The 26951-nt window shown below is 35.4% G+C and overlaps 1 protein-coding gene across 3 annotated transcripts in view; it reads right to left on the reverse strand.

The window, feature by feature from the left end:
• Positions 1–26951, reverse strand: part of LOC109094150 (proteolipid protein DM gamma-like) — a 56236-nt gene that overhangs the window by 28259 nt on the left and 1026 nt on the right. The window contains exon 1 of one of the 3 annotated variants that reach the window (XM_019107840.2): positions 12824–13156. The exons of the other annotated variants lie outside the window; for them this stretch is intronic. Coding sequence (XP_018963385.1) covers positions 12824–12887 — 64 coding nt within the window. The 5' untranslated portion in view covers positions 12888–13156. Of the gene's footprint in view, positions 1–12823; positions 13157–26951 lie in introns of those variants that run through there. 3 annotated transcript variants of the gene reach the window in all.

A 26951-nucleotide genomic window follows, 5' to 3' on the forward strand; every position in this document is an offset into this window, starting at 1 on the left:
ATATTTTATTCTTAAATTATTAATGTTAACAACATCAGCATACATCAGCAGTGTGTATTAGCACATATATCAATTTCTGTACAGTCTAATCTCTAATTGTCATACCATTCAAATTATGCTTCCTTCAAACTGGTTGTCTTTATAATACAAATCATGTGTAATCCCAGGCTATCTGTAATCAGAAGCACATTTAAAACTGGAATATAATTTAATTTCTTTCACATGTGTTTCATAAACACATAATCAAAGAATGATACATTTAATTATTCTAGCTGGTGGAAGAAAAGGCTATAAACAATCCGCCACTTGCAGGATCCTCACATGCAATAGTCTTGTAGCCGGGACAAATCCTTTATGTTTACAGACGTGATGTAATGATGCAGCAGAATGCTTGAATATCCCACAAAAACCTACCTGTACAACTCAAATTAGAAAACACAGTTATTATAAGCTAACCGCTATACCATTATAAGCTAAGCTAATCGGGCTAAACTAAGGCGATAGTTTTGAACACTGGCTGGTTATGTACTTGCTCAAATATTGATTTCAGATTATTTTTAACCAAAAAAGTTATGGACTGCAGCTTTAACGTAACTTAAATGTAAAATTAATCTGTCATGTTTTCCTTATGCAAATATGTACCACGCATAAATAATACAAAATTGTTTTTGGGTTTAATATAACACAATATTTTATTTGCCTACATCCAACTTTCAATAACAAATGCATTTGGAAGTAGGAGCTTCCCAGGCACATAGCATTGAGTAACCAATGGAAACCAATGGAAAAACCATCATCTCTTACACATATTCACTCTTACCAACTTATTTTGTGGGATGCAGTTTAAATTAAGCTTTTTTGTGGCTGATCAGAGATCGGTTTGGCTATATCTTCCGATAGTTAAGCAGTGTTTTTTGCAAGTAGAAGCGTGTCGTTAATCAGTGTGTAGGAGGTGAGGTCTGACTGCTGTGAGAGCCTGCTGAGAGACAGACAGCGTTTAATGTGAGTAAATGGCCGTAATTACTGGACAGCTTTTAAAGTTGTCCCTCCTCTCAGCACCAACACTGTGTTGATCGATGCTCGATGCCATGGGTTTTACACCCAGTTCTGCATGCATTTTTGTGTGTTTGTGTGGTAGCTGACTGTCCATTCACATTCATCAAGGATGCTTGAGAGGAAATCAAGCATGGCGTTTGCCTTGACCTCACCCCTGCCCTTCTAGCATACTCAACTGCTCATGTGCACATTCATAAACATTCACACAAAAACATAAAACACATAGGCCAAGACAACACATGTATATTCTGTCCTTTACCTCAGACAAAATTAAAGACATGGACTCAATCTGAGCCCTTCACATTACTACACTGAAAAAATGGTAACACTTAAATTAATAAGTCAGAAATATTATTTAAAATCTTTGAATCTTTCTCTAATTTATACCACAAAAATTAGTTTATGGTTAAATCATGTAGAACTATCTCTTTAAAGTAACAACTGCAGGATACCACTTTCACAGTGTACGATTATATGGGCAAGCAACATTTACAAGAATATAACATTTTGTCTATTCCAGAGCAACATTAACTTGTGCTCACAACTGTTTACAGTATGTTCGGAACAGAGACCTTTTTCACTATCAAAACCTGCTGAGGGTGAGAAAAAAAATGCACTGTTCAGTAATATTTTATTTTACAGTTCATGTTACACAAGTAACTATAATTATTTAAATTACTAATAACAAGAACTGTGTAATTACAAGTAGCCCCAAAAACAATGGCCCACCAATTACATTTAGTCAGTTAGAATCACCCCATTATTATGTGTGTAAATACATGGCAACCTGAATTGTGACCTACTATTCCTGTGATGAAATGTACTTGGAAATTACTTGAATTTACTTTAAATATAGGTTTGTGCTGCTTAATTAAAATACTTAAATAAAATGAGCTAATGCAATACGATTTTAAAACATTTAACTTAATTTAAAACAGTAAAATGTTTATTTTATCTATTTGCTTTGGGACTATATGCCCATTTTTCATTGGCCATAACTGAGTTTACTGTCATAACTGGATGTAAGCATTATTTTTTTTAAAAAACATTATATATATATATATATATATATATATATATATATATATATATATATATATATATATATATATATATATATATATACACACACACAGTCGTGGCCAAAAGTTTTGAGAATTACATAAATATTAGTTTTCAAAAAGTTTGCTGCTAAACTGCTTTTAGATCTTTGTTTCAGTTTTTTCTGTGATGTACTGAAATATAATTACAAGCACTTCATACGTTTCAAAGGCTTTTATCGACAATTACATGACATTTATGCAAAGAGTCAGTATTTGCAGTGTTGGCCCTTCTTTTTCAGGACCTCTGCAATTCGACTGGGCATTCTCTCAATCAACTTCTGGGCCAAATCCTGACTGATAGCAACCCATTCTTTCATAATAACTTCTTGGAGTTTGTCAGAATTAGTTGGTTTTTGTTTGTCCACCCGCCTCTTGAGGATTGACCACAAGTTCTCAATGGGATTAAGATCTGGGGAGTTTTCAGGCCATGGACCCAAAATTTCAACATTCTGGTCCCCGAGCCACTTAGTTATCACTTTTGCCTTATGGCACGGTGCTCCATCGTGCTGGAAAATACATTGTTCTTCACCAAACTGTTGTTGGATTGTTGGAAAAAGTTGCTGTTGGAGGGTGTTTTGGTACCATTCTTTATTCATGACTGTGTTTTTGGGCAGAATTGTGAGTGAGCCCACTCCCTTGGATGAGAAGCAACCCCACACATGAATGGTGTCAGGATGCTTTACTGTTGGCATGACACAGGACTGATGGTAGCGCTCACCTTTTCTTCTCCCGGCAAGCCTTTTTTCCAGATGCCCCAAACAATCGGAAAGGGGCTTCATCGGAGAATATGACTTTGCCCCCAGTCCTCAGCAGTCCATTCACTATACTTTCTGCAGAAGATCAATCTGTCCCTGATTTTTTTTTGGAGAGAAGTGGCTTTTTTGCTACCCTTCTTGACACCAGGCCATCTTCCAAAAGTCTTCGCCTCACTGTGCGTGCAGATGCGCTCACACCTGCCTGCTGCCATTCCTGAGCAAGCTCTGCACTGGTGGCACTCCGATCCCGCCGCTGAATCCTCTTTAGAAGACGATCCTGGCGGTTGCTGGACTTTCTTGGACGCCCTGAAGCTTTCTTTACAAGAATTGAACCTCTTTCCTTGAAGTTCTTGATGAACCTATAAATTGTTGATTTAGGTGCAATCTTAGTAGCCACAATATCCTTGCCTGTGAATCCATTTTTATGCAAAGCAATGATGGCTGCACGCGTTTCTTTGCAGGTCACCATGGTTAACAATGGAAGAACAATGATTTCAAGCATCACCCTCCTTTTAACATGTCAAGTCTGCCATTCTAACCCAATCAGCCTTAATGATCTCCAGCCTTGTGCTCGTCAACATTCTCACCTGAGTTAACAAGATGATTACTGAAATGATCTCAGCAGGTCCTTTAATGACAGCAATGAAATGCAGTGGAAAGGTTTTTTTGGGATTAAGTTAGTTTTCATGGCAAAGAAGGACTATGCAATTCATCTGATCACTCTTCATAACATTCTGGAGTATATGCAAATTGCTATTATAAAAACTTAAGCAGCAACTTTTCCAATTTCCAATATTTATGTAATTCTCAAACCTTTTGGCCACGACTGTATATATATATATATATATATATATATATATATATATATATATATATATATATATTAGGGCTGTCAAATGATTAATCACGATTAATCACATCCAAAATAAAAGTTTTGTTTACATAATATATGTATGTGTACAGGGTATATTTATTATGTATATATAAATACACACACATAAATTATATATTTAGAAAATATTTACATGTATATACATTTATATATTTATATTCTTATATTTTATATTATATATAAATATATTTAATATATAAACATAACATATTCTTCTTAAATATATACATGCATGTGTGTGTATTTATATATACATAATAAATATACACAGTATACACACATATATTATGTAAACAAAACTTTTATTTTGGATGTGATTAATCGTGATTAATCATTTGACAGCCCTAATATATATATATATATATATATATATATATATATATATAAATATATATATATATATATATATATATATATATATATATATATATAATAAAAAAAAAAAAAAAAAAACGTTCTTTTCTTGTTGCATGGCAGATGGATTGTAATAGTATGGAATGTGTAACTGTATTATTTAATCACTTTAATCAATCAGTCAATAAATAAATAAATGCCTCTTCCCATCTTCACCAGGCTGAAAGACGGAACAGGTGGAACTCACATTGAAACAGCAGGGATCATATCATGAAGAATCAAACTGTCCTTGATCTTTTAAGATAAAAGATAGCAATAAGAGAACACAATGTACTATGAAAAATATTGGAATTTTCATAACTCAAACTTCCAGAGTCAAAAAAGAGCATTTATTGAAACTAATCTGCAAAAAAATTACTCATTCTGAATTTGATCAACTTTTTACTTCAGCTCTTCAGCACAGATCATGTTTACATACTGTTGCCTATTGAGTGCTAAAGGAACAGTTCACTTAAAGGGGTCAAATGATGTTGCTAAAAAGAACATTATTTTGTGTATTTTGTGTAATGAAATGTGATTATGCGGTTTAAGGTTCAAAAAACACATTATTTTCCACATCCTGTACATTATTGTTTCTGAAACGCGTTTTGTGTATTTGGTGTAATGAAATGTGATTATGCGGTTCATAATTATTTACTTACGTGGCAAGTAGCCATGTAATAGGTGCTTCTGCTTTGCATCGGGGTCCTGATCACCCTGACGGGAGTTATTCTGTGATTCCAACTAGCTGGGTGTACATTATCCCTTACATAAAGCCCAATAGGCTTATCAGCAGCCCGACGCGAAGCAGAAATAATAGCACTGTTGTTTTACAATTGATTATTCAATTTCTGTACCTGAATACTACTGTCATAGGCTACCTACCTGAAAAACTTGAAGCATTGCTTATTTCATTTTTATTTTTGTTCTGCTGTATTTAATTGTTATAATTTGTAATAATAATTTGGTATATTATTTGTGTAATTTCTTATTTCATTCCCAAGTGTTTTTTCTTTGATGATTAACCTTTTTATTGGTTAGGCTAGAAGTTTTTGCTGTGGTATCATAATGTAAATTGAGAATTGTGAAATTTCACTTCTATCTAAAAAAAATGAAATGCTAGTGAAATACTACACAACTACTTCAGATATGTGGTCAAGCAAAACACTGCATTTATGAATGTAAAGTGTGTCTGTAAAGAAATTTTTTGTCAAAACTTTGATTAAAATCAAAATCGCAATATTGATCAAAAAATGGTAATTTTTTTTGTCCTTATACTCCTAAACATCAAAGGAACTTAATATACTGAAAAAAGTGGTGACCAATTGTTACTGTAATTAGAGATATTTCTACATATTTTAACCCATATAAAGTCATTTAAAGGCCAGATGTACTAAATAGGACAGGTTAGGGTAAGGGTATTATTTAATTAATATATTTAGGTTATGATGTTTGTGCTTTTTGGCATAAACCTGTTAATTTAGATGTTACCATTTTTGGGGGACAATTTATTTTAGTGTATAAGAATAACATAATCATCAAACTGTCTATTGGCTGATAAAGCACCTGCTCCTCAGTATCTTTCTGAAGGATCCTAATAGGAAAGAGTAGTTGAATATTATTTTTAACATTAAAAATTCCCTGATCATTTCAAAACAATCTTAACAGTTCAGCACATATTTTGGTGTTGTTTTGTCATCCTGTCATTAAAAAAATAGATTGTGACTATTTTTAGCACAAATACATTGCTAACAATTTAATAAAAACAATAAACATATAAACATTACACAAAAAAACAATAAAAATGCATTACAAAAAAATTGCTTTTTTTTATTTTATTTTTTTAAACTGTTTCCATAGTCTTCATTTTGCAGAATAATAAATCTTTTTTCACAGAAAAAATGGTAACCAAAAATAATAAAATCTAAATTAACTAGAAATATCTATTTACAGACACAACTGCAGGTTACCACTTTTTACAGTAGGTCATTGTGGCTAAAACTGGACAATAGCTTAATGCATAAATTATAAATAAGGCATTGCTTTAAATACATGTTTTTTTTCTCTCTGGTAGAGAGATGATAAAAAAGGGATCAGAGAACAGCAGATTGCACACCAGTGGGCTGAATGGAGAGGATCCATATACAGGAGGATGAATGGCATCATGCAGGAACAGGGCATGCTGTGCCAACCTGCCTGTTATTGCTGTTCATACCTATACACACCACAAATTTACACAGGCCAATATTCATACACAAGTACAAGTAAACATGAATGCACAAGCACACTTATGGAAGCACTCGCCCACACTCTCTCACACATACAAAAGTGGCTAAACAGCCATGTGAGTTTGCAGTGGCAGATGGAGGCTGTCACCATGCCCTGAGTGAGCTGTTCCAAATGAAAGGCACATGAGGTTGTCTTTCCTCTCTGTGATTACTCTCACATGCTCACAGTACTTGGCAGTCTTGAGAAAAGGCTAGGCTGTGCATATCAGCATTTGAGACTGAGACCATATTAGGTGTTGGTCACAAATGGTCCTGTGCATTCAACAGCATGGGCGCATCAAGCCCCTTTCTATAGCTCTGAATACCGCATGCAACCAGTGACAGTGATTAAAGTATTATCAAAGATACAGATTTACATAAAACCGAAGCATCAAAAATGATGTTATTTAATAAATGGGTTCAATCCGGGTGCTAACTCAAAACAGCTCTGAATGGTCTCATTTCAAAGTCTGACAGCATGTAGGATACATAAATAATGGCATAAGCTCAGGTCAGAGACAGAGGCTGAATCTGAAGCCTTCAAATAAAATACTGCTCTGGCTGTGTGAACTACCAGAAGTTCCTGGAACCCCAGACGAAACACCGTACCACATACAAGATTAGGATTATCACACTTTGACATGACAGGCAAATTTACAGTATTATTCTTTACACATGCACATACTTATACACTGAAAAAAGGGGTCATCTGCTTCAAAATTCACTTTTACATGTTGTTTGAACTGAAATGTGTGTTGGCAGTGTGTGTACACAACCACCCTATAATGATAAGAATCCACTCAGTGTTTTTTTTTTTTTTTAAATCTTGATAAATAATAACCCCTTTCTCAAATCAAGCCATTCTCAGATTCTTGGATGTGTGACATCATACAGACCCAGGCCCCTCCCACGACTGTTGATTGACACTAGCGTTTTACCTTAGACCCACCCTGAGTGACACAGTCCGACATTTTTTTGATGTCGGAGCAGGGGTAGACAATAATGTCTCCTAAGCGACTGAGGTGTTTTGTTGTTGAATGTAATAATGAACATAGCAGTCGTCATTTACTCCCGACATCTGAGCCACTGAAGACACAGAGGATTATGTTTGTTTTTGATGGCAATGCGCCCCCCAGTCTACCTAAATGTGTCTATGTTCGCACAGATCATTCGTGATCCAGCCTCACCTACAGAAGTGAGTAGAGGGTTTTTTAATTAATCTTTGCAAATCGCCTTTCCTAATAATCTGCTAGTCAGCAAGTTTCACGATGAATGTGGGCAGCTAAAGTTTACTGTCTCTTAAAGAACTGCGCTACTGCGCGTCTCCCCACAGAAGAGAGGGACGGGGTGAGCAGAGCTTATTAGCATTTAAAGGGACGTGCAACGTAAAAGCTTGCTGTCAACAGAGCTGTTTTTGACAGGGTAAAAAGGGTGTTGTTTACGCTACCATTAACCAAAGTATGTTACAGACTTTTCATTAAGACCCCAAAGAATCATATCAACGTATGTAAAATGGGCATCCAATGACCCCTTTAAGTCAAATACAATTTAATTTATCAACCTAACCCATCAATCAACCTAAAAACATTAATTTATTCCACCAAAAGTTGTTTATATTGGTTAAATCATGTAGAATTATAAAATGTGGCTGTCACTTTTGTATAAAATCGAATGGTGGGTGAATGTAACTGTATATAGTACTCCAAAACACGTTAGGGTAGATAGAGGAAGGGGGGATTTCAATGGGAAGAGAAGAGAAGAGAAGAGAAGAGAAGAGAAGAGAAGAGAAGAGAAGAGAAGAGAAGAGAAGAGAAGAGAAGAGAAGAGAAGAGAAAAATGCTATCCTAAAAATGGTAACAACTATGTTAACTGGTTCTAGGTCAAAACCTATTACTTAACATTAACCTAAATACATTAATTTATACCAGTAATCAAATCAGAGAAATAGCTCTTTAAAGTAACAATTGCAGGCCACCACTATTATAGTGCAGAAGAGAGATGTTAAAAACACTGACAATAAAAATGCATAGAAAATCTATAATGATCTGATCAATATATGAACAAGCACTAACTATCAAATATAAATATTCTTAAATGTCATTTAATTTAATTTTACTTATGAAAAGATATTTGTTGCTTGGTTTACACAATAACTTATCATTGCCATTTGTATCTATTAGTAGCCTACACTGTAATAACAATAAATAAATAAATAAAATAAATCTGTGACATTAACAGTAAAATTCCGGCAGCTGTGGTTGCCAGAACTTTACCGTAAAAAATATGGTAGCAACATTTTAGGCTTTACAGTCTGAATTTAAACACAAAGTTAAAAAAAAGGTATTTCAGTAGCTGACATAATTTTAATTTACTAACCTGTTGAACTTCAAATATCTGTTTTGTACCTTAACAGGTGGTGATGAGAAAGTCACATGATAAACCAAAACTCATCATTGAACATTAAATATTAAGTGTCATTCAAGGAATTCGAGGAATGTCAATTTACGTTTTCTTTTTTCACTGTAAATCACATTATGACTTGTTCTTTTTCCCTTCCAAAACGGTACTTTTTACTGTAAAATTACCTTAACTGTAATTACAGTTATTCACCGTATACATTAGGAAAACTTACTATTAACCAATTAACATATTTTCACTGTATAATTTTTACTGTTAAAATCACACTCAATGTATGTATAGGAAGACTTAATAGGTTTTAGAAAATTACTTGAAAGTAATGTGTGTTGAATTATTTTGAGTAACCTCCCCTACACTGCTATATTGAACACTAACACCAAATAAATGTGCCAAGAAAATAAATACTGAGAACATAAATCTAAGAAAAATGCCTTTATCTGCATGTCTGTGCATCAATTCTTTCATCTTTACTACAGAGAAGTTATCTAAGCTGTGGAAGTTTAAATGTATACTGAGATGGTCCAACCATGGTCATCATTTGTAGTTTCTGAACATCCACAAGTGTACCTTAATGTCAACAGTGGCAATATTGGTCTAAGCTAAAAGCAACCCATAAAAAGTGTTTTCCATTATTGTACAGAAGACAAAAAAGAATTAACAGTTATTTCCTGTGAGCCAATTCTTTATTGCTACCCATCCTACATATTTCCTGATTGAATGTTAAAGATGTTAAAGATACAATGAATCTTACGGTGATGAGCGATCATTTCCTTTTACATTTTTATCTTTCATACCTTTAGCACTACTACATATCCCTCCCCTTTCATGTACCAAGAATGATGTAATCCTTTTGATGTGTTAAGTGCAGGAGTTATGTAAAAAGAGAAGCGTGTGCATGCCGCCTCTTCTGCCCTCCTTCCTTTCTGTGCATGTGAGAGGGAAAAAAAAGAGTGACAAGGAGAGAAAGACTCTATACTCTATCAATTCTCCCATCATTGGCGTGGGAAGCATAAACAATTACCCCGGCAAGCTATTAATCAAGAGCAATTGTATAGCACATCAGAAAGATTAGAAAGTACAATGAATTGGTAAAATGGTAATTAATACTCAGAAAGATTTGAAGGGCCATGAACAAGGTGTACAAAATAACGAATGATGGAAAAAAATCTGTATTAACAAAAAGACAAGCATAAGCCTGCACCAAATGAGGCTCAAAACTGTTTTTTTTTTTTTTATCTGGTCTCTGAACAATCTTTTTTTACCATCCAGTATATTGTGCAGTTTCTGAATTATCTAGCAATCATGAAATATGTAACAGCATGTTCTACTGTCTTATTTATTTTACAGAAATTTCAGAAAATGTAGGAACTGTTGCACAGTGCAATGCCAAGTATTTCTGTGTTCTCTTCTAATCATGGTGGAAATTGTTCAATGTTTAACATGGAAGAGAGGATAAATACACAGTGGAAAGAATGCCATATGGAATTATCTGCTTGAATGTCATGATAATCATGATTTTATGAACAGTGAATGGGTTACATCTCCAATGGTTTAAGGCATACAGTAGTTGTATGATGAAGCAAATGCACCAGTGGGTGGAGTGAAGGAGCATCCTCCTTGTTGCATTGATCCTTGTGGACTTTATTGCACAATAGCACAGTTATCAATTCCATAACTCAGTCAACATAAAAATATTACACAAATAGTCCAGAAATTAGGTTTGAAAACACTTGTTTATCTTGTCTCTGAACAATTTTTGTAACCATCCAGTCTATTTTGCTATTCTGAATTATCCAGCAATCATGAAATATGTATCAGTATGTCTTATTTATTTCACAGAAATTTCAGAAATTGTAAGAACTGTAGCAGAGTGCAACTGGAATGCCAGGCATTTCTGTGGTTATACATTATGAAACAAACTCATTTTAAGGCATTAAAGTCAACATAAAAATTTAAACTGACTTCACCTCCATACACATTTCCGAGTAAAACGGCTTGCTGAAAAGGAAAAAAAGTAGGGACTTGATTTTATCCACTGGTTTTTGACTGGACTGTGAAAAGAGGGTGTTGCGTACCAGAATAGAGGCAGATCTGAATGCGCTTGGTTCAACTGCAGCGAGGCTTTGCATATGCCAGCAGGGAGGAGTCCATATATATGCAAGGATTAATTATTCACAATTAAGCCAGTAACATGCATTAAGAAAATTAATCAATTCAAGTCCATTTTAATTTCATGTCAACTCCAATATCAATCAGCTTATCCAGGTTTTCTGTACCATATTACTGAACAAAGCATCTGAGCACCTGTTTCAAAGTAACTGTTGCCTTATTAAAGATGAACTTCACAGCTGAGAAGATGCATTTTTAATAAAATTGGCTGTCTATGCAGAAACATGGAAAACACCCATAATGCGCTTTGATTATGAAACCGCCCTTCCGCTATTCTGACTGTCTGGGTGAGAATACAAAACTTCAAAACACACTGCTCACTTACATACACTAGCGACAATGTAAGAATAAAAAGCTAGTTGAAAATTGTCAAACTTATCCTTTAAGTGAACAAATAATGTGCCTCCAAAGCTCAAAGGATGACCATAGAGAAAGCATCTACAGCAAACTGACCTGACAGAGACCAACAGTTCTAACATCAAATTTTAATTAAGACTAGCCTACTTATCTCTGCATATTTTAGTTGTGACACATATGGTTCCATTAGGTCTATCTCTCTCTCCATAATGTGTTAATCTAATTATGCTGGTGGCAAAATTGTTCAAAATTTAACATGGAATCGAGGATAAGAACACAGTGGAAAGAATAAAGCCATATGCAATTATCTGCTAGAATGTCATGATAGTCATGATTTTATGAGCTGTGAATATTAACAGTACAGTAGTTATGATGAAGCAAATGCACCAGTGGGTGGAGTGAAGGAGCATCCTCCTTGTTGCTTTGATGCTTGTGTAGAACTTGGACTTTACTGAACAATAGCACAGTTATCAAATCCATACCTGGTAACACAAAAGTATTACACAAATAGTCCAGAAGCATGAATAAAAAGTCAGGTGGGGAGGGTCAAGAGGGGAGTCCTTGAGCGCTGCTTATGTCATGGTGGGTTTTATTATTACAGAAAAATCCTGAACCATAATCATCACTGAACTCAATAGGATAACCTGTATTTACAGACACATGCGCGCGATTTAGGTAGAGTGCCCTGATAAATGGCGCTCTGAGGGCATGTTTTCTTCCGGTGCTTTACATATTCAAATCATGCATTCGGTTTCTGATACGTTTATTGTGCGAACGCAGTAAAAATAATTCAATGATTTTTGTCAAAAATGTTTACATAGCGCGACGTTGAACAGCAAAGGAATTAATCAAATGTATATATCAAATCTATCACAACCATAGGAATTCTTCCATTAATTTTACCAAAAAACACTACAGCAATGTAAACAACACCTTCAATACAATGCGACACCTCCATCTCGTCACCATCAACAATACTATCGACACCAAGAAGATACAGTATAGTAGCCTATGTATTATTGACGCATCAGACAAAAGAAATGTGTTTTATATTATTATTATTATTGCGTAGAGTAAATCACTAAGGTAACATGAGCTGCGCTTATTCAAATCAGCATTACTGGCAGCGATGGAAACGATTCTCCAAAGACGCAGAGGAGAGATTTGACATAACCAGCGCTCCAAAGGTAGCATAAAAATGCGCATTCTCTAATCGAATAAACGACATAAAAGAATGATTAATTCTAAATGAATGACACGAGGAGGACCCTCCATCAATAAAATATTCGATTGGTTCGCTAATGAACGGCGCGCAAAGCGAAGCCTTCGCAAATAGGTTAAGCCGCTCTCTAAACATCTAGCACGAGCAGAATAAATCCGAGTCAAACACAAAACGAATACACAGTTACAAACCTTTGCTTTCTTCCCTTTCATCCTGATTCTCCTCAGCCGTCGTTTCTGGTTTTATCCCATCCATTTGGAAACGAGTATGTTGGATACACTTCCCTTCGCCTGGTCTCTCTCGCTTCAATATAGGAGTATATTTTACTGTCCACCTCAAATATGTAAATGTTTTGTCAGAACGGATTTCGCGCAGATAATTGATTCATAAAAGATACGAGCTAAGCCGATGAGGATCTCGCGTAAAGGAAGACTACAAGCAGATACGCGGAGGAGAGAGAATCCGTGAAAGGCGAGGAAAAACAGCCACTCCACTGCCAGTCAGGTTGACAAAAACAGATAGTGCCAGCTGTAAACAGTCACACATGCTCTCTCTCTCTCCGTCCCCCTCCCTCTCTCTGACCCCCTCCCTCCCCGAATTGATGGGAGGACAGAAAGAATAAACTGTACTTATTAGGATAGGGGTTACATAGATATTAATTAAAAGTGATGTGTTCTAAATAAGACCTGAAGACACAAAGTCACTTCAAGTATTATTTTATTCTAAACATCCAAATTTAAATGTTGGGTGCCCCCTGATTTTTTTAATAATAATAATAAAACAATGGTCAAACAGAGAAATACCATCTGTCTGGAATCCTCTTAAACAGTATTAATTCTCATGCACATGACCTTCTGCTGCATTCAGCTAAACAAAAGACTTGCACATACTGGTAAACTACAACTGTCACACTAAATACCATCTCTATCATTACCATTTAAGGAGCCTTAAAACCCAGAGGGTATATATGAGGTCGTATTTCAACAGTCCCCCTGTTAAAAAGCAGACACTCATGGGGAGTGTCACATTAAATCCTGATAAGATGGCATCCTATAGTTTATAGGGTTAATGAATATGCACAGTATACTTGTACAGGACTAACACTAATAACATGGACATGATTAATAGCATAGCTAAGTAATGTAAACTTTCTAAATTTCTAAATGTCTGGGTTTTAGCTTTGATTTTTCTATCTCTTATTGTTTCCCGCCCGATCCGACCTTCTCACAAATGCCTGCTTGCTATTGGTCAAACTACTTTTCAGTCATTACCTTCAGCAAATATGAAAACAAAACCAGAACCCAGGAAAAAGAGGATGCACAGTCACCCTATAGTACACTGTCAAGAGGGATGAACCTGCATTTGTTACCCTACAGATATTGCTACATTTAACCCATAAAATTTAGTTTTGTTGGTATAATGCATTTAGGTTGCTTTAGTGATATAATAAACTTCTTTAAATAGACCTAATTGTATTAAACATGAAATTACCCATACAATTTCTCTATAGTGATGTATCTTTACGTATCACCGGAGATGTAACACCATTATGTGTTTGTTAAAACTTTAATCGTCATCTAATAATAATAATTTTTTATTATACACTATTATTGGAACCACAATAGTGTTTTGTCACACTAAAAAATGGCAACATCTAAATTAAGTGGTTCTATTTAAGTCAAAAATATTATTTAATATTGCTAATTTATACCATCAAAACTACTTGATATGGGTTATATGATGTACAAATACATCTTTAAAGTAACACTTGCAAGTTACCACTTTATGCAGTGCTTAAAAATACAAAAGTGAACTGAGAAAGGTGTAAAGAGATCTCATTAAAAACACCTTCCCTCCTCAGGCATCAAAAACACAGCAAGTAAAGGAATGCGAGTGGTAGTGGATGTGCTGTAAACAACCTCAAACGTCTGGTTGTAATTTAGAGTTCTTACCTCCTTTAAAGTGTCACATTTTACAAGCAATTTAGGATGAAATATACAGTTTGTGTCAACAAATTTGAGCCTATCTTTTACTTCCTGGAAGGTTGCTGAACTGAAACAACCTTGTCTTGGTGAAAGAGGAGAGATTAGAGGATCTTTATCTACGCTTCTCACTGAAATTACGGTATATATATATATATTAATGAATTGAGGTGTAATAAGAACAAATCAGGAGGAGAATTTTTGTATATTTACATTTATTTAAAAGATTACGCCCTAACATAAATTAGTTCCAAAGACAAATTTCTGATTTTTCTCAAAAATCTCAGAGGTGCATCTTTTCTTTCTTTTTTTTTGCCACTATTTGTCATCACAAGGCATATTTAAGACTCTTTGGGGGGGGGGCAAGACTACATAGGATCCAATAGGACACACTGGAACTTGTCCGTTTTGCTCTAACATACTACAATAATCTCTAAATTTGTAGGCCACCATCACAGATTAAGCGTTTGTCTGGTAGATGAGCAATGGTGTCTGGCACAATTTATTTTCAATATAAATAAATAAATAAATAAAACCTTGGAAAATGGAGAGGTTAATTTTGTAGAAATTTGTTTTCATTTTGACATGAAAGAACACATTTGTTGCTCATTGTCTAAAAAGCCAAACTAAATCAGTTGTGTTTTAGTGTTGGAAAAAAACACACATACTTTTCCAACTGGTGAATACTTTTTTATAGGAATTGTAGTCCTGCCAAGTTTTTACTGCAAAGCCTTGGAGCTTTTTAAGCCTTGAAGTTTTTTTTAGAGATACTCTCTCTTTCTCAGGTCAATGTAAAATGGAGGCTCTTGGTCAAGAAGAGAAGTATGTTTTATCTATTTGTCTATAAAAGTGGAATTGTTCTTTATACACCCTCAGAGTACAACAGCCCACTCTCCCTCAAAATAACAGCATAATCCCTCATGGCTGTGTAGTTTAATTACTCTGTTCGCTGTTTATTAACAGGGACAATAGCTACATTTGAGGTCTCTACAGAAGCTCAGAGTAAGAGCCATTTAGCTGACAATAGAAAAATAATGGATGAACGTTGGCTGCAATTTGTGTTGCAGATCTTCATAATGCCAACAAACTGTCAACCACTGAAAATCCTTCAATAAACATGGTTTAGGACTAATCTGAATTTTAGGCTATTTTAATTATTCATAACAGCAGAACCAGCTGTGGGTAAAAGAAAAGATAATGTTGTGATTGTTCATAAGAAAAAAAATGTATTGGGTAATAACGATGTTCATGCAGTGTTTTAAAGACCACAAAGGAAACAGTATAAATAAATAAATAAATTAAAGATTAGTAAAAAAAAAAAAAAAAAAAAAAAAAATGTAAAAATGAGTAAAAATTTAAAGAATAGTATAGACAAAAAAAGAAACTACAGGATATTAGCGGAAAGCACCAAAAATAACATTAAATGACATGGTAGACATTAAATTTTAATCCGATTTGGGGTTTTTTTGTTTGTTTTTTTGTTTTGTTTTTGCACATGGTCTGAGTAAAGAGATTTTATGTATTCCTGTCGAACAATTCAATATTTCCTTTTAGAAATGTACTTTTTACCCATAATAAAAATTTATTACAATTGGCGGAGATGTCTTTCAAGCTTTGTCAAATAAGCAGCCCATTGTGTAAGGGACAAACTCAAAAGGAAACAATTTAAAAAAATTAAAATTAATTGCAGACAAATGGTCTAGTCACATTAAAAGCAGATTTGCACTCGAACAATGGCATAACCACAATGCACCTTACAGATGGTCTGCCATTCAAGTATCAGAAGTACAGAATGCAAGAGAAGAAAGTTCAAGATGCTAATTTCATTAATAATTCCAATATGTGCCGTTTTGATTTATTTATGAGAGAAAGAATCAAAAATCTGAATCTTTAATGCTGTTTCCAGACAATTCAGTGTTTCATGTGGGTTAGCAAAACACAAACCCACATAAAACACATTAGTGCATCTGGTTATTGCATATTCATTGCCAGACCACCAAAAAAAGTAAATAATAATAATAATGGATGTTCATTCTCATTCTGAATAGGTTGATAGGAATAATATCATGTATCTAATCAAAATCTTGTTTGCATCAAATATTTGTTTTTAGATAAAGGCCTGTTCACACTGACAAAATGCAGTCTACACAGTGCATCTGAGAAGTTTATTTATATCAAAATTTACAAAAAAATATTTCTTTGGCTATATTAAAGGGGTCATATGATGCGATTTCCAGTTTTCATTTATCTTTGGAGTGTTACAAGCTGTTCAGGAATAGATAAGATCCCTAAAGTTGCAAAGACTAAAGTCTCAAACCCAAAGAGATATTCTTTATAAAAGTTAAGACTCAACAACTCCCTCCTAAAACGCCTTGTTTAAACACACCCCACGTCTACGTCACGAAGTGAGAAGATTTGCATAACACCGCCCAAATGTTCACACAAAGAAAGAAGGCATAACTTTATTGTTGATGCCACAGTTGCCGCCATGTTGTGAAGATGCTGTGTTCTGTTTTTCACTGTTTCGTTGCAAAAATACTGGTGGTTAAGTTGTATTTACAACACTGTTCCAGAACAGTTCAACCCAAATATTCAGATGTATGCATGGCATTTTATGGAGGACTGTTTCCTGATCCTGGGAGAGAAGACTACAATGCCCCGGCTGTTCTGACTCACAGCCTGTAAGTACGTTTACATATGTAAAGGCTTTGCCACTTACGATTCAAATGTGAGTCTTGAGCAGTGTAGAGTAATGCTTGTTGTTTGTCATTTCTCCAATCACAAATGCAGAGATGGTTTTATGTTTACTTGGTGCGATGCAATGCAACACGTAAAAAGACAGTATAAGTCATTATAATACGTAATTATTTCCCCACTGGATGCAACAAATGCCTCTTTTATAATTTGTTTTAATGTTTTTTTCTCGTTGCGCCAGTGTTCTGACTGGCACACGGCATGACAGTATGGTAAGGGATGTAACATTTCTGTCACAGACTTGAGGCATTCAGCCAATCACAATGCACTGGATAACTGGCAAATCAGAGCACACATCGCTTTACAGAACGATGAGCTTAATAAAAAACTAATCTTAACACAAAAACTATACAAATAGGTAAAACAATAATGTACAGTATGTGGAAAATGTGTTTTTTGAACATTAACCGCATAAACACATTTCATTACACCAAATACAAAAAATTATGTTCTTTTTAGCAACATCATATGACCCCTTTAAAGGCACAATATGTAAGATTTTTTATTAAAATATACAAAAACCACTAGAACAGTGTTATATTTTCCCGACTTGTGTACTTACATTATCCCAAATGTTTCGATGAATGTTTAAATCCAGAGAAATAAGCAATTTTATTTAGTGACACGGACTGTGTCCATAGCGTCATTGTGTCGCCTCGCCTGCCAATGATGTCATAACCCCTCGATTTCCGGATTTGTTTTTTAGAAAACATGGAAACAGCAAAGACGCTTTAATATGTTGTGGGTTTTAATAGACTGGTTATGACTGCACAGAGTAGCGTTATAACAGAACTCTCAAACATATCTAGTATGATAAAACAGTGCTGCTTTTTTCACCACATAAGCACGACCGGAAGGAGTGAAAGCGGTCGACTGTGGCATAATAAAAGTTCCGCTGCTTTCGAGCCGTGCGTCACACATGTTTAGCAGCCTTGTTTCGCTTCGATGGCTTCAACCTCATCCTGTTTCATTCTACCACATTAATAAATTATTAGCTCATCCATGAACAGGATTTCTACCTAAGTCCCGTCGTATTGCATCGGCTGTGGGGATGAAGACCATAACTCCCATGATTCCACACTCAGTCACGGCGTCATCAAACTACACCTTTGTCTCTTTCTTTATTTTGAATACGCGCCCTCCATCAGCGAAAATTACATATTGTGCCTTTAAGACAAAATTCACTCCCATATGATAGGTGGCACTGTTTGACAATTGCAACTTTAAAACTTCGACTTTACTAACCAGCTCTCTCTGATGAGAGAGGAAAAGAAAGACAATGTCATGTGGGCTAAATAGCACAACATATACAATGAATGGATGAACATATGGAATGAAATTGTGTCTCAGTGTGCATATTTTCTTCAAAATCAGAAAAAAAGATACCCACTAAAAATGATGGATTGTCAAAGTGTGAATACTAGTATTCAGAATCAGAAAGAGCTTTATTGCCAAGTGTGTTCACACACACAAGGAAATTGTCTTGGTGTTTAGGAGCTTACGGTACAGAAAATACAAACAAAGTACAAACATACATAAAATGAGAGAACAGACAATAAATTATAAATATCAATTAGGGATGCACAATTACTCAAATTTGTAATCGCGATTACAATTATGGATGCCACAATTACGTAATCATTCAGAGCAGCAATTAATTGTTCAAAGTCCACTTATGTTATTCTACGTGCTTAAGATGCATCTTTTTCTTTCTACATGTTATCTTAAGGGTTTTTCCCATTATTTTAATTTTAGTATAACATTATAATACCATTAATATTTTTTACTTTTTTATAATTTAAAGAAGAAACCAATCCGATGTATAGTTGACATTTGAAGCTTTAAACTACAGAAAAGCACTAAAAGTTTTTCATTTAGAGTGTTTTCAGCTTGTTTATTTTCATATAAAAATACGGCATGCAGTTGCTTCAAACAAAGGTATAAACATCATTCAATGTAAATTGATAATTGTGGTAATCGTAATTAATAATCTCAATTACAATTTCAAGGGAATTATTGACAATTATGATTTTTGTCATAATCATGCAGCCCTAATAACAATAGTAATAAAAAATATACAGAAAAAGAAAAAATATCCATAGACAGAACTGCAAATGTGCATATGTGCTATTTACAGATGAAGGTTTGAGTTATTTACAGATGTGCAGTACTGAGGTGTGTTATGTATCCATAGTTATGTGTTGTTCAGGTGCGATATGGCCTGGGGGGAAAACTGTTCTTGTGTCTGACTGTTTTGGTGGACAGTGCTCTGTAGCGCCGGCCAGAGGGCAACAACTCAAAAAGAGAGTGGGCTGGGTGTGAGGGGTCCAGACTCATTTTCTTAGCCCTTTTCCTCACTCTGGAGATGTAAAGTACTTGGAGGCTGGGTAGAGGGGCACCAATAATCCTCTCAGCAGTCCTGACTGTCCCTTGTAGTCTTCTGATGTCTCTTTTGGTAGATGAACCAAACCAAACAGTTATAGATGAACACAGGACAGACTCAATGATGGCCGAGTAGAACTGTTGCAGCAGCTCCTGAAGTCCACTATCATCTCCACAGTTTTGAGAGTGTTTAGCTCCAGGTTGTTAAGACTGCACCAGACAGCCAGCTGCTCAACCTCCTGTCTGTAAGCGGACTCGTCTCCGTCCTTGATGAGGCAAATGACTATAGAGTCGGTGCAAATTTCAGGAGCTTGACAGAGGGGTCCCTTGAAGTGCAGTCATGTGTATACAGGGAGAAGAGTCATGGATGTGAGTTTGCCCAGCCTCACTAGCTGCTGCCTGTCTGTCAGGAAGCTTGTGATCCACTGACAGATGGAGGTGGCCATGGAGAGCTGGGTCAGTTTGTCTGAGATAAGGTCAGGCGTGATGGTATTGAAGGCCGAACTGAAGTCCACAAATAAGATCCTTGCGTAATTCCCAACTGATCAAAGTGTCTTTACAAAGCCCTGCTCTAAGCTCAAGTGAAGCAGGATTTCCAGATGCATAATAAATACTTTAAGATGGTGTGTATAGTTGCCTTTAAAAATATAGCCCTGCACTGAGGTTGAAAAAATTAGTTAGCTTCTCAAATTCTCAGAGAAGAGGATGTGAAAACTGGGTCAGAATTCTACTTGTGCTGAACTTGTCATTATTTCCCAACTTAATCAAATCAAACCAAAACACTGCACACAAAAAATAACAAGGCCTGTTCAAGAAAAACAACTATAAAGATATCTAAAACTATAACTGAACGATGAACAGACTGGAGCTACATAATGACACTAACTGTTGGAGCTTCTTTAGAGCAGAATTTGAATTTTTCTCATTTCTGAAGTTCACGTCATTGATTCTTTTATTTTCCTGACAAAATCTTTTAGGTGCAATAAAAATAAATGTGACTTAACCATAACAATAACTGTATAGCATCCACACTAATGCACAATAACATTCTGTTTATTATTTTGTTTAATATGTTGTCCGCCACTTTAAATGCTCAAGCTCTTTAAAGCAGGATGAATTCTGATTGGCTGTTAATATTTTTATGGTTAATCAGCAGAAAAAAAAGAACACTCTGAAAATGATTCCAAATCATTCCTCGTCGTTTTTGTTATATGTTGTTGTTATTATTCTCATAGAATTAGATAAATTATTAAAACTTTATAGCTATTGCTTCAGTTATTGTGCTTGGGGTGAATGAGCCTTTATTCTACCTCTTCACATATAGCTAAATTTTATTCTAAGTATGTAAAAAAAAAAAAAATGGAAATCTATTTGGAAATCCAGACATATGGTTGGTCTAGTCTAGTTCATTTGAGACAGAACAACCCAGTGAACACATCTCTCCAGTAATGAGGTCATTACTGTTCTTTTATGTGCCCTGACTAGAGAGCCAATTTAAAACCAGAAAACAAAAAACAAATAAAAGTTTCCTTTTGAAGCCCTGTAAACAAAAAAGTAATTAAAGTTGACAGACAGGGCCTAGTCCTGTTCCACTAAGGAGAGAGGTCTTCAGTGAGACCAAAGTGATGCCTCAGATGTCAAAGTTTAGGAAGACAGAGATGCAAGTTAAGGGTAAAGTGTTTCATTTGTTGTTAAAATACTGTCTCCTAGTTTATTATGCAGAACAACTGTAAGTAATTCATAGGTAGGTTTTCTCCAAAACGTGATTCTAAACTGTGACTATTACACCATTGCTGTATGTGTTTGAGCAGCCAGGCATACAGTAGCAACACTGGCTTAACCAATAGGTTGAGAAGTAAATACTCTATTTACTATGAAATCAACATCAAAGAATCAACAGAACAACAAAAGAAAGACATAAGGCTTATGTGCTCCTGTAATTTGTGCCCCTAACCGCCCCTAACTAACCCCTAGATTTTTATGCAATCCACTTGGCCAATTTAAATAAATAATTTAAATAAATAATTTCTATGACATTACGAAATGGGCGACTGCAAATCACGTCATGATGTATTGCATTGCACGAGTTACACATGAGTGTAATGCGTCAAATGTTTCTATTTTATTTCATCTTTTTTTATGTATGGGGGTGCTATGGGGGTGCTTTGGTCTTTCTTGGGGGTGCTGGAGCATCTGCTAGCCCTCCCTAGCGCCACCCATGACGACTGCTATGTTCATTATTACATCCAACAAAAGAACACCTCAATCTCTTATAGGAGCCATTTTTGTCTACTCCTGCTCCGACGTCGAAAACAATGGCGGCAGTGGCGGTTCTGTGTTGAATTACACCCTGGGCGAGACCCCCTTATCTTTTGCTCGTTTCTCCTCCTCTTTTCTTTTTTTTCTAAATTTGGCACCTGATGGTTTTGACCTTTTCCTGTCCATCTCTGTGTTTATTTGGCACTCGACAATCAACAGATCCCACCCCCCAACACTGTCACTCACAACCAGAAGTCAAGACTAAACCAATTCACCTTGGGGAACACATATTCGTTTTGTATTACCTATTTTTATTAGCCATTTCACACAATTCAGAAAAAATTGCTACTGAATGGTGAACTCATGACAGTTCACTCAGGGTGGGTCCAAGGTAAAACACCAGTGTCAATCAACAGTCGTGGGAGTGGCCCGGGTTTGTGTGACGTCACACAGACAAGAATCTGAAAACGGCTTAGTCTGTGAAAGGGGTTATGATTTTTGGGGATTTAAAAAAAAAAAAAACACTGGGTGGATTCTTATCATTATAGGGTGGTTGTGTACACACACTGCAAAGACACATGTAAAAGTGTAATGTAAAATGTAATGTAAAAGTGAATTTTGCATCCGATTTCCCCTTTAAATGTTGGTAACAGTAGCTATTGACTCAAAATCTCTTTTGTGCTCAACAGAAGAAAGAAAATCATAAAGGTTTGGAACAACTTGAGGATGAATACACAATAGATTTTCATTTTTGGGTGAACTGTCCCTTTAACTGAATTATATGATACTAATAGGATTATCCAGATCACAAAACAGACAATGAATTAACAATGACTGTTGCTGAAAATGTTATGAAAACTACATATAGGCCTATCTTCAGCAAAGTTGGTATGTATCTTTGATGCTGACAGTGCAGGTATGATAATTACAAAACACACACACACGCAAGCAAGCACACGCATGCACACACACACACACACACACACACACACACACACACACACACACACACACACACACACACACACACACACACAGAGTCTGGTTCACTATCCTTGTGGGGACTCCTCATAGGTTATTTTATACTGTACAAACTGTATTTTCTATCACCCTACACCAACCCTACACCTAAACCTACCCCTCACAGAAATCTTTCTGCATTTTTACAATCTCAAAAAAACTCTGTATGATTTATAAGCTTTTGTACCCATGGGGATCCCAATTTAGGTGTTCACCATGACACAAGTCCCCATGAGTTGGTGTGTATTCAGGTTTAAGTCCCCACAAGTGTAGAAAAACATGTACACACACACACACACACACACACACACACACACACACACACACCACAAAACTAAACAAAGGACGTGATCTAATGTCCTTTAAGCAGGCCAAATCTCCTGCTCTGAGAACTGCACAGTGAGAATGGAAGAAATCATGACAGTGCATCAAGAATGATCAGTATTTATTATCTCGTCAAAAGCTCATTCGCCAGCTCGTTCACCATCAGTTATCAGTTCAGCTAAAACAGGCCAAGAAATAAAGGAAAATATCTTTCTCACCCCCTCTAAATGATCTGTGTTGTTTAAATCCCTCTTTGCAAACCCATAATCCTTTTGGCCCAGATTCTCAAGGGCGGGGTCTTAGGATGACATCACAGCAGTGAGCAAGCCCCATTTGAAACCTCTTACTTTCTCCCATGGAACACAAACAGCACATTTTTTTCCATATAATGAAACTGATGTGTTGTTGTCATTTGGTTCTTATGCCATGATGTGACAATAGTGTGCCCCCAAAAATGGCTTACTGTCATTGTGGGTCAGGTAAGGAAGAAGAGATGCAGCTCTATATGGAGCCAAGAAATTTGACAGATTTACACATGATAGTAAAAACAATACCAAACAAACGAGTGATCAAACTGAAGGCACATAAATACAGAACAATCAATTGCACTAGACCAGGTGATACTAATAAATAACTAATGGAAAGAAATGAGCGAAGGAAAATCAAGAGAGCAAAAGAACATGCAAACCAAAGACAGAAATAAACCAGAATGTGACATTTGTCTAATGTTGGAAGAAGATGAATGGGGAAAAGTGCAAAGAAAACTCTCACAATGATTTTTCTAACAATGGCTGCCTAACAATCAAGTAAAATTTATTTGAATAGAGCTTCTGACAATACACATGGTTTCAAAGCAGCTTTACAGAAAGTCATAGTTTTGTCTGTACTGCCTTAGTGCTTTAAAATAGAGCAAGTTTTAGTGCTGGATGATATGATAATTTATAACAATGAGTGATTTAGATTAGATCTAGCTATATTGTACTTATAGTGTTGTCTAGCACATATTTCAATGCACAAATATTCAGAAACAGGTCTGGATTGGGGATACTGGATACTGGTTTGTGTTGTTCTATTATTTTAAATATGTAAATGTTTGGCAGTTTTCTTCTAAGCAAGAGTAAAGGTTTCCCTAAATGTATTAATGAAATTATTAAAGTCTGATGCTGGAGCACATGCCTGAGTGTTCAAAAGTAATTATCGGATTTAGATAATAGTTTTGTTGTAAGCAAGAGTTGCCAATTCTCAAAAAGCATCAATGAGGATATGATCCATTTCTTAAGTGAAAAATAGTCGGTGGTTATAGTATCTAATGTGAGTTTAATAGTTTCCAAATTGAATCAGTAGTGATTGAAATAACAATATTAAGAAGAGTATGGCTTTAAGTTCAATTATACTGTCTCTGATTTCAGGCAGAATTATTATATCTTGATGCCATTCCTTATTGAAGTTGAAAAATAGTGTGGTACAATCACTGGATGATGATTGCCTATGTTTTTTAATGTCTTTTAAATTAGGTAAAATTTGTATAATGTTTATATAACAATGCCTGGATGATGATTACTTCTGATTTGAATGCTTCAATACACAAAGTTGGCATTTTTATTATAAGCATGGTTTATTAAATGAAAAGTATATCACGCTAGTGTAGGCATAAATATGCATGGTCCAGGGTGCACATTTGAATGGCAAGTTTACATTTTATTTCACTGTGCGAGAGCATTTTTCAATGCCTTTTTTATACATCAGGTCCCAAGAGTTCTTTTATGTAAATTTTAACTACCTGAGTCTACCGGATAAAGATTAGACCCGACAAAATTCTCAGATTAGTGAAAAAGGCCATCTCCAGCAAATAAAGTCACTTATTCCCCTTGATAATTCGAAATGTCATTGGATAAGTGATTTGAATTTCTGTTTAAAATGACGATTATAATTGAAGACTGTGGTGTTATCTACACTACAGTGACCTTTTCTATTATGCTGCACAAAATGAAACTTTGCCATGGCTCAAAGACACAGATCTGTAGTTATGGCAGAGGTAGTGCTTTGCATAATGGACACAGGGGTGTTTCAGACTGGATAAACCAGATTTCATTCATACAGAATGCAGCCATGAGCTCTGCAGTGATGGCATGGCACAGGTTGTAATGTCTGAGGTGGAATTATGCGAGTAGGATTATGCACAGAGGGATGCTGTTGCTTGGAAACAAATGCTGCAAAGTATAGCTAAATGAACGGTGTCATTACTCTCACTGACTACACTTGGTACAAGTGCAAATGCTCTTTAAGCAGTTCTCAATGTAAAGGCTTGTTCACCAAGAACGATATGACAGTAACTATACTGGCATTCACACAAGCGGATGATAATGTTCAGTTTATTATAAGTATGTGCTGCATTTTTCTCATATGCTACTTTAAATGCTTGAGCTCTTTAAAGCTCTGTCTATGTTTATATTGTTCATCAACAGGAAATATTTGTTCTGAAAGTGATTCCAACAGTATCGGTCCTCTATGCGGTTATTGTTATTGCTTTGGTGTGGACAATCCTATTCTCATTTAAGAATGATTATTAAAACTTTCTAGTTACAATTGTAGTAATCTTCCTTGGTGTGAGTAATAGTCTGAATAATAACAAGTCTGATGTTGTCTACAGACTAAAACTTTGGACAGCTGTATATACGTACAAGAAAGGTTGTTTCTTTGTTTATGCCATTTATTGCAGCCTAAAAGCAAACAAATTCCTCACTTAATTTAAACCATTCACTTTTTGGTAAAAAGAGCAAGAATGTGATGGAAAAAGAGAAGAGAGTGAAAGTATTCACTCTAGATTTTAAAAAACATATTTGGTTTTGTATATGAACATAGAATTATGATATAAAAGTTCAGAAGAATTATTGTGAGTTTTAGACCAATCACAGACTCCTTCAGTTTCAGAATGAAGTGGCTTTCTGAAGAAAAGGTTTAAACTTGCTATGAAAACAAACTGAAACCTTGTTTTAGTGTACATTAACAATGCCATCTAAATAGATAAGTCTGAATTAACTTTTAAAGAGAATCCCAGGACAGTTTGGTCAACATACAGTATACATTAAAAAACCTGGCCCACAAGGGCCTTGAGAATAAGTCTGTGTTGCTTAAGACTGTAACTGAATCTCTTCCTGAATTGGTCAACAAATTGAAGACAAGAATCATCATGAGTAGAAAAATCATGAGCAGAATAACAGATTCTATGAGACGGTTCTGCCATTCCATGGTAGTGCAACTCTGCTTGCTAATCTCCTGACTGAAGTTCAGTGGCATGAACGCTCATCGATCTTCAATCATAAAACAATCTGTCCTCACTGAGAAAGCAGCGTATTTATTAAAACCACTTATTTAAATGCAACATGACTCTATTATCCTATAATTGTCAAGTGCCACTTAAGAGAGTATGTTAGTTTTGTATTCCTTGATGGAAGGCTGTCATCCTTTAGAGAACCAGGACTAAAGAAAGTGCTTATTGTATGAGTCAGAGCCCGAAGTGACTCCCATGAGTCTCTCTCTCTCTCTCTCCCTCTAACACTTACTTTAGATGGTAATAGACATTATATATTAAGGGGAA

This window comes from Cyprinus carpio, chromosome B1 (assembly GCF_018340385.1).
Source record: "Cyprinus carpio isolate SPL01 chromosome B1, ASM1834038v1, whole genome shotgun sequence".
Classification (NCBI taxonomy): Eukaryota; Metazoa; Chordata; class Actinopteri; order Cypriniformes; family Cyprinidae; genus Cyprinus; species Cyprinus carpio.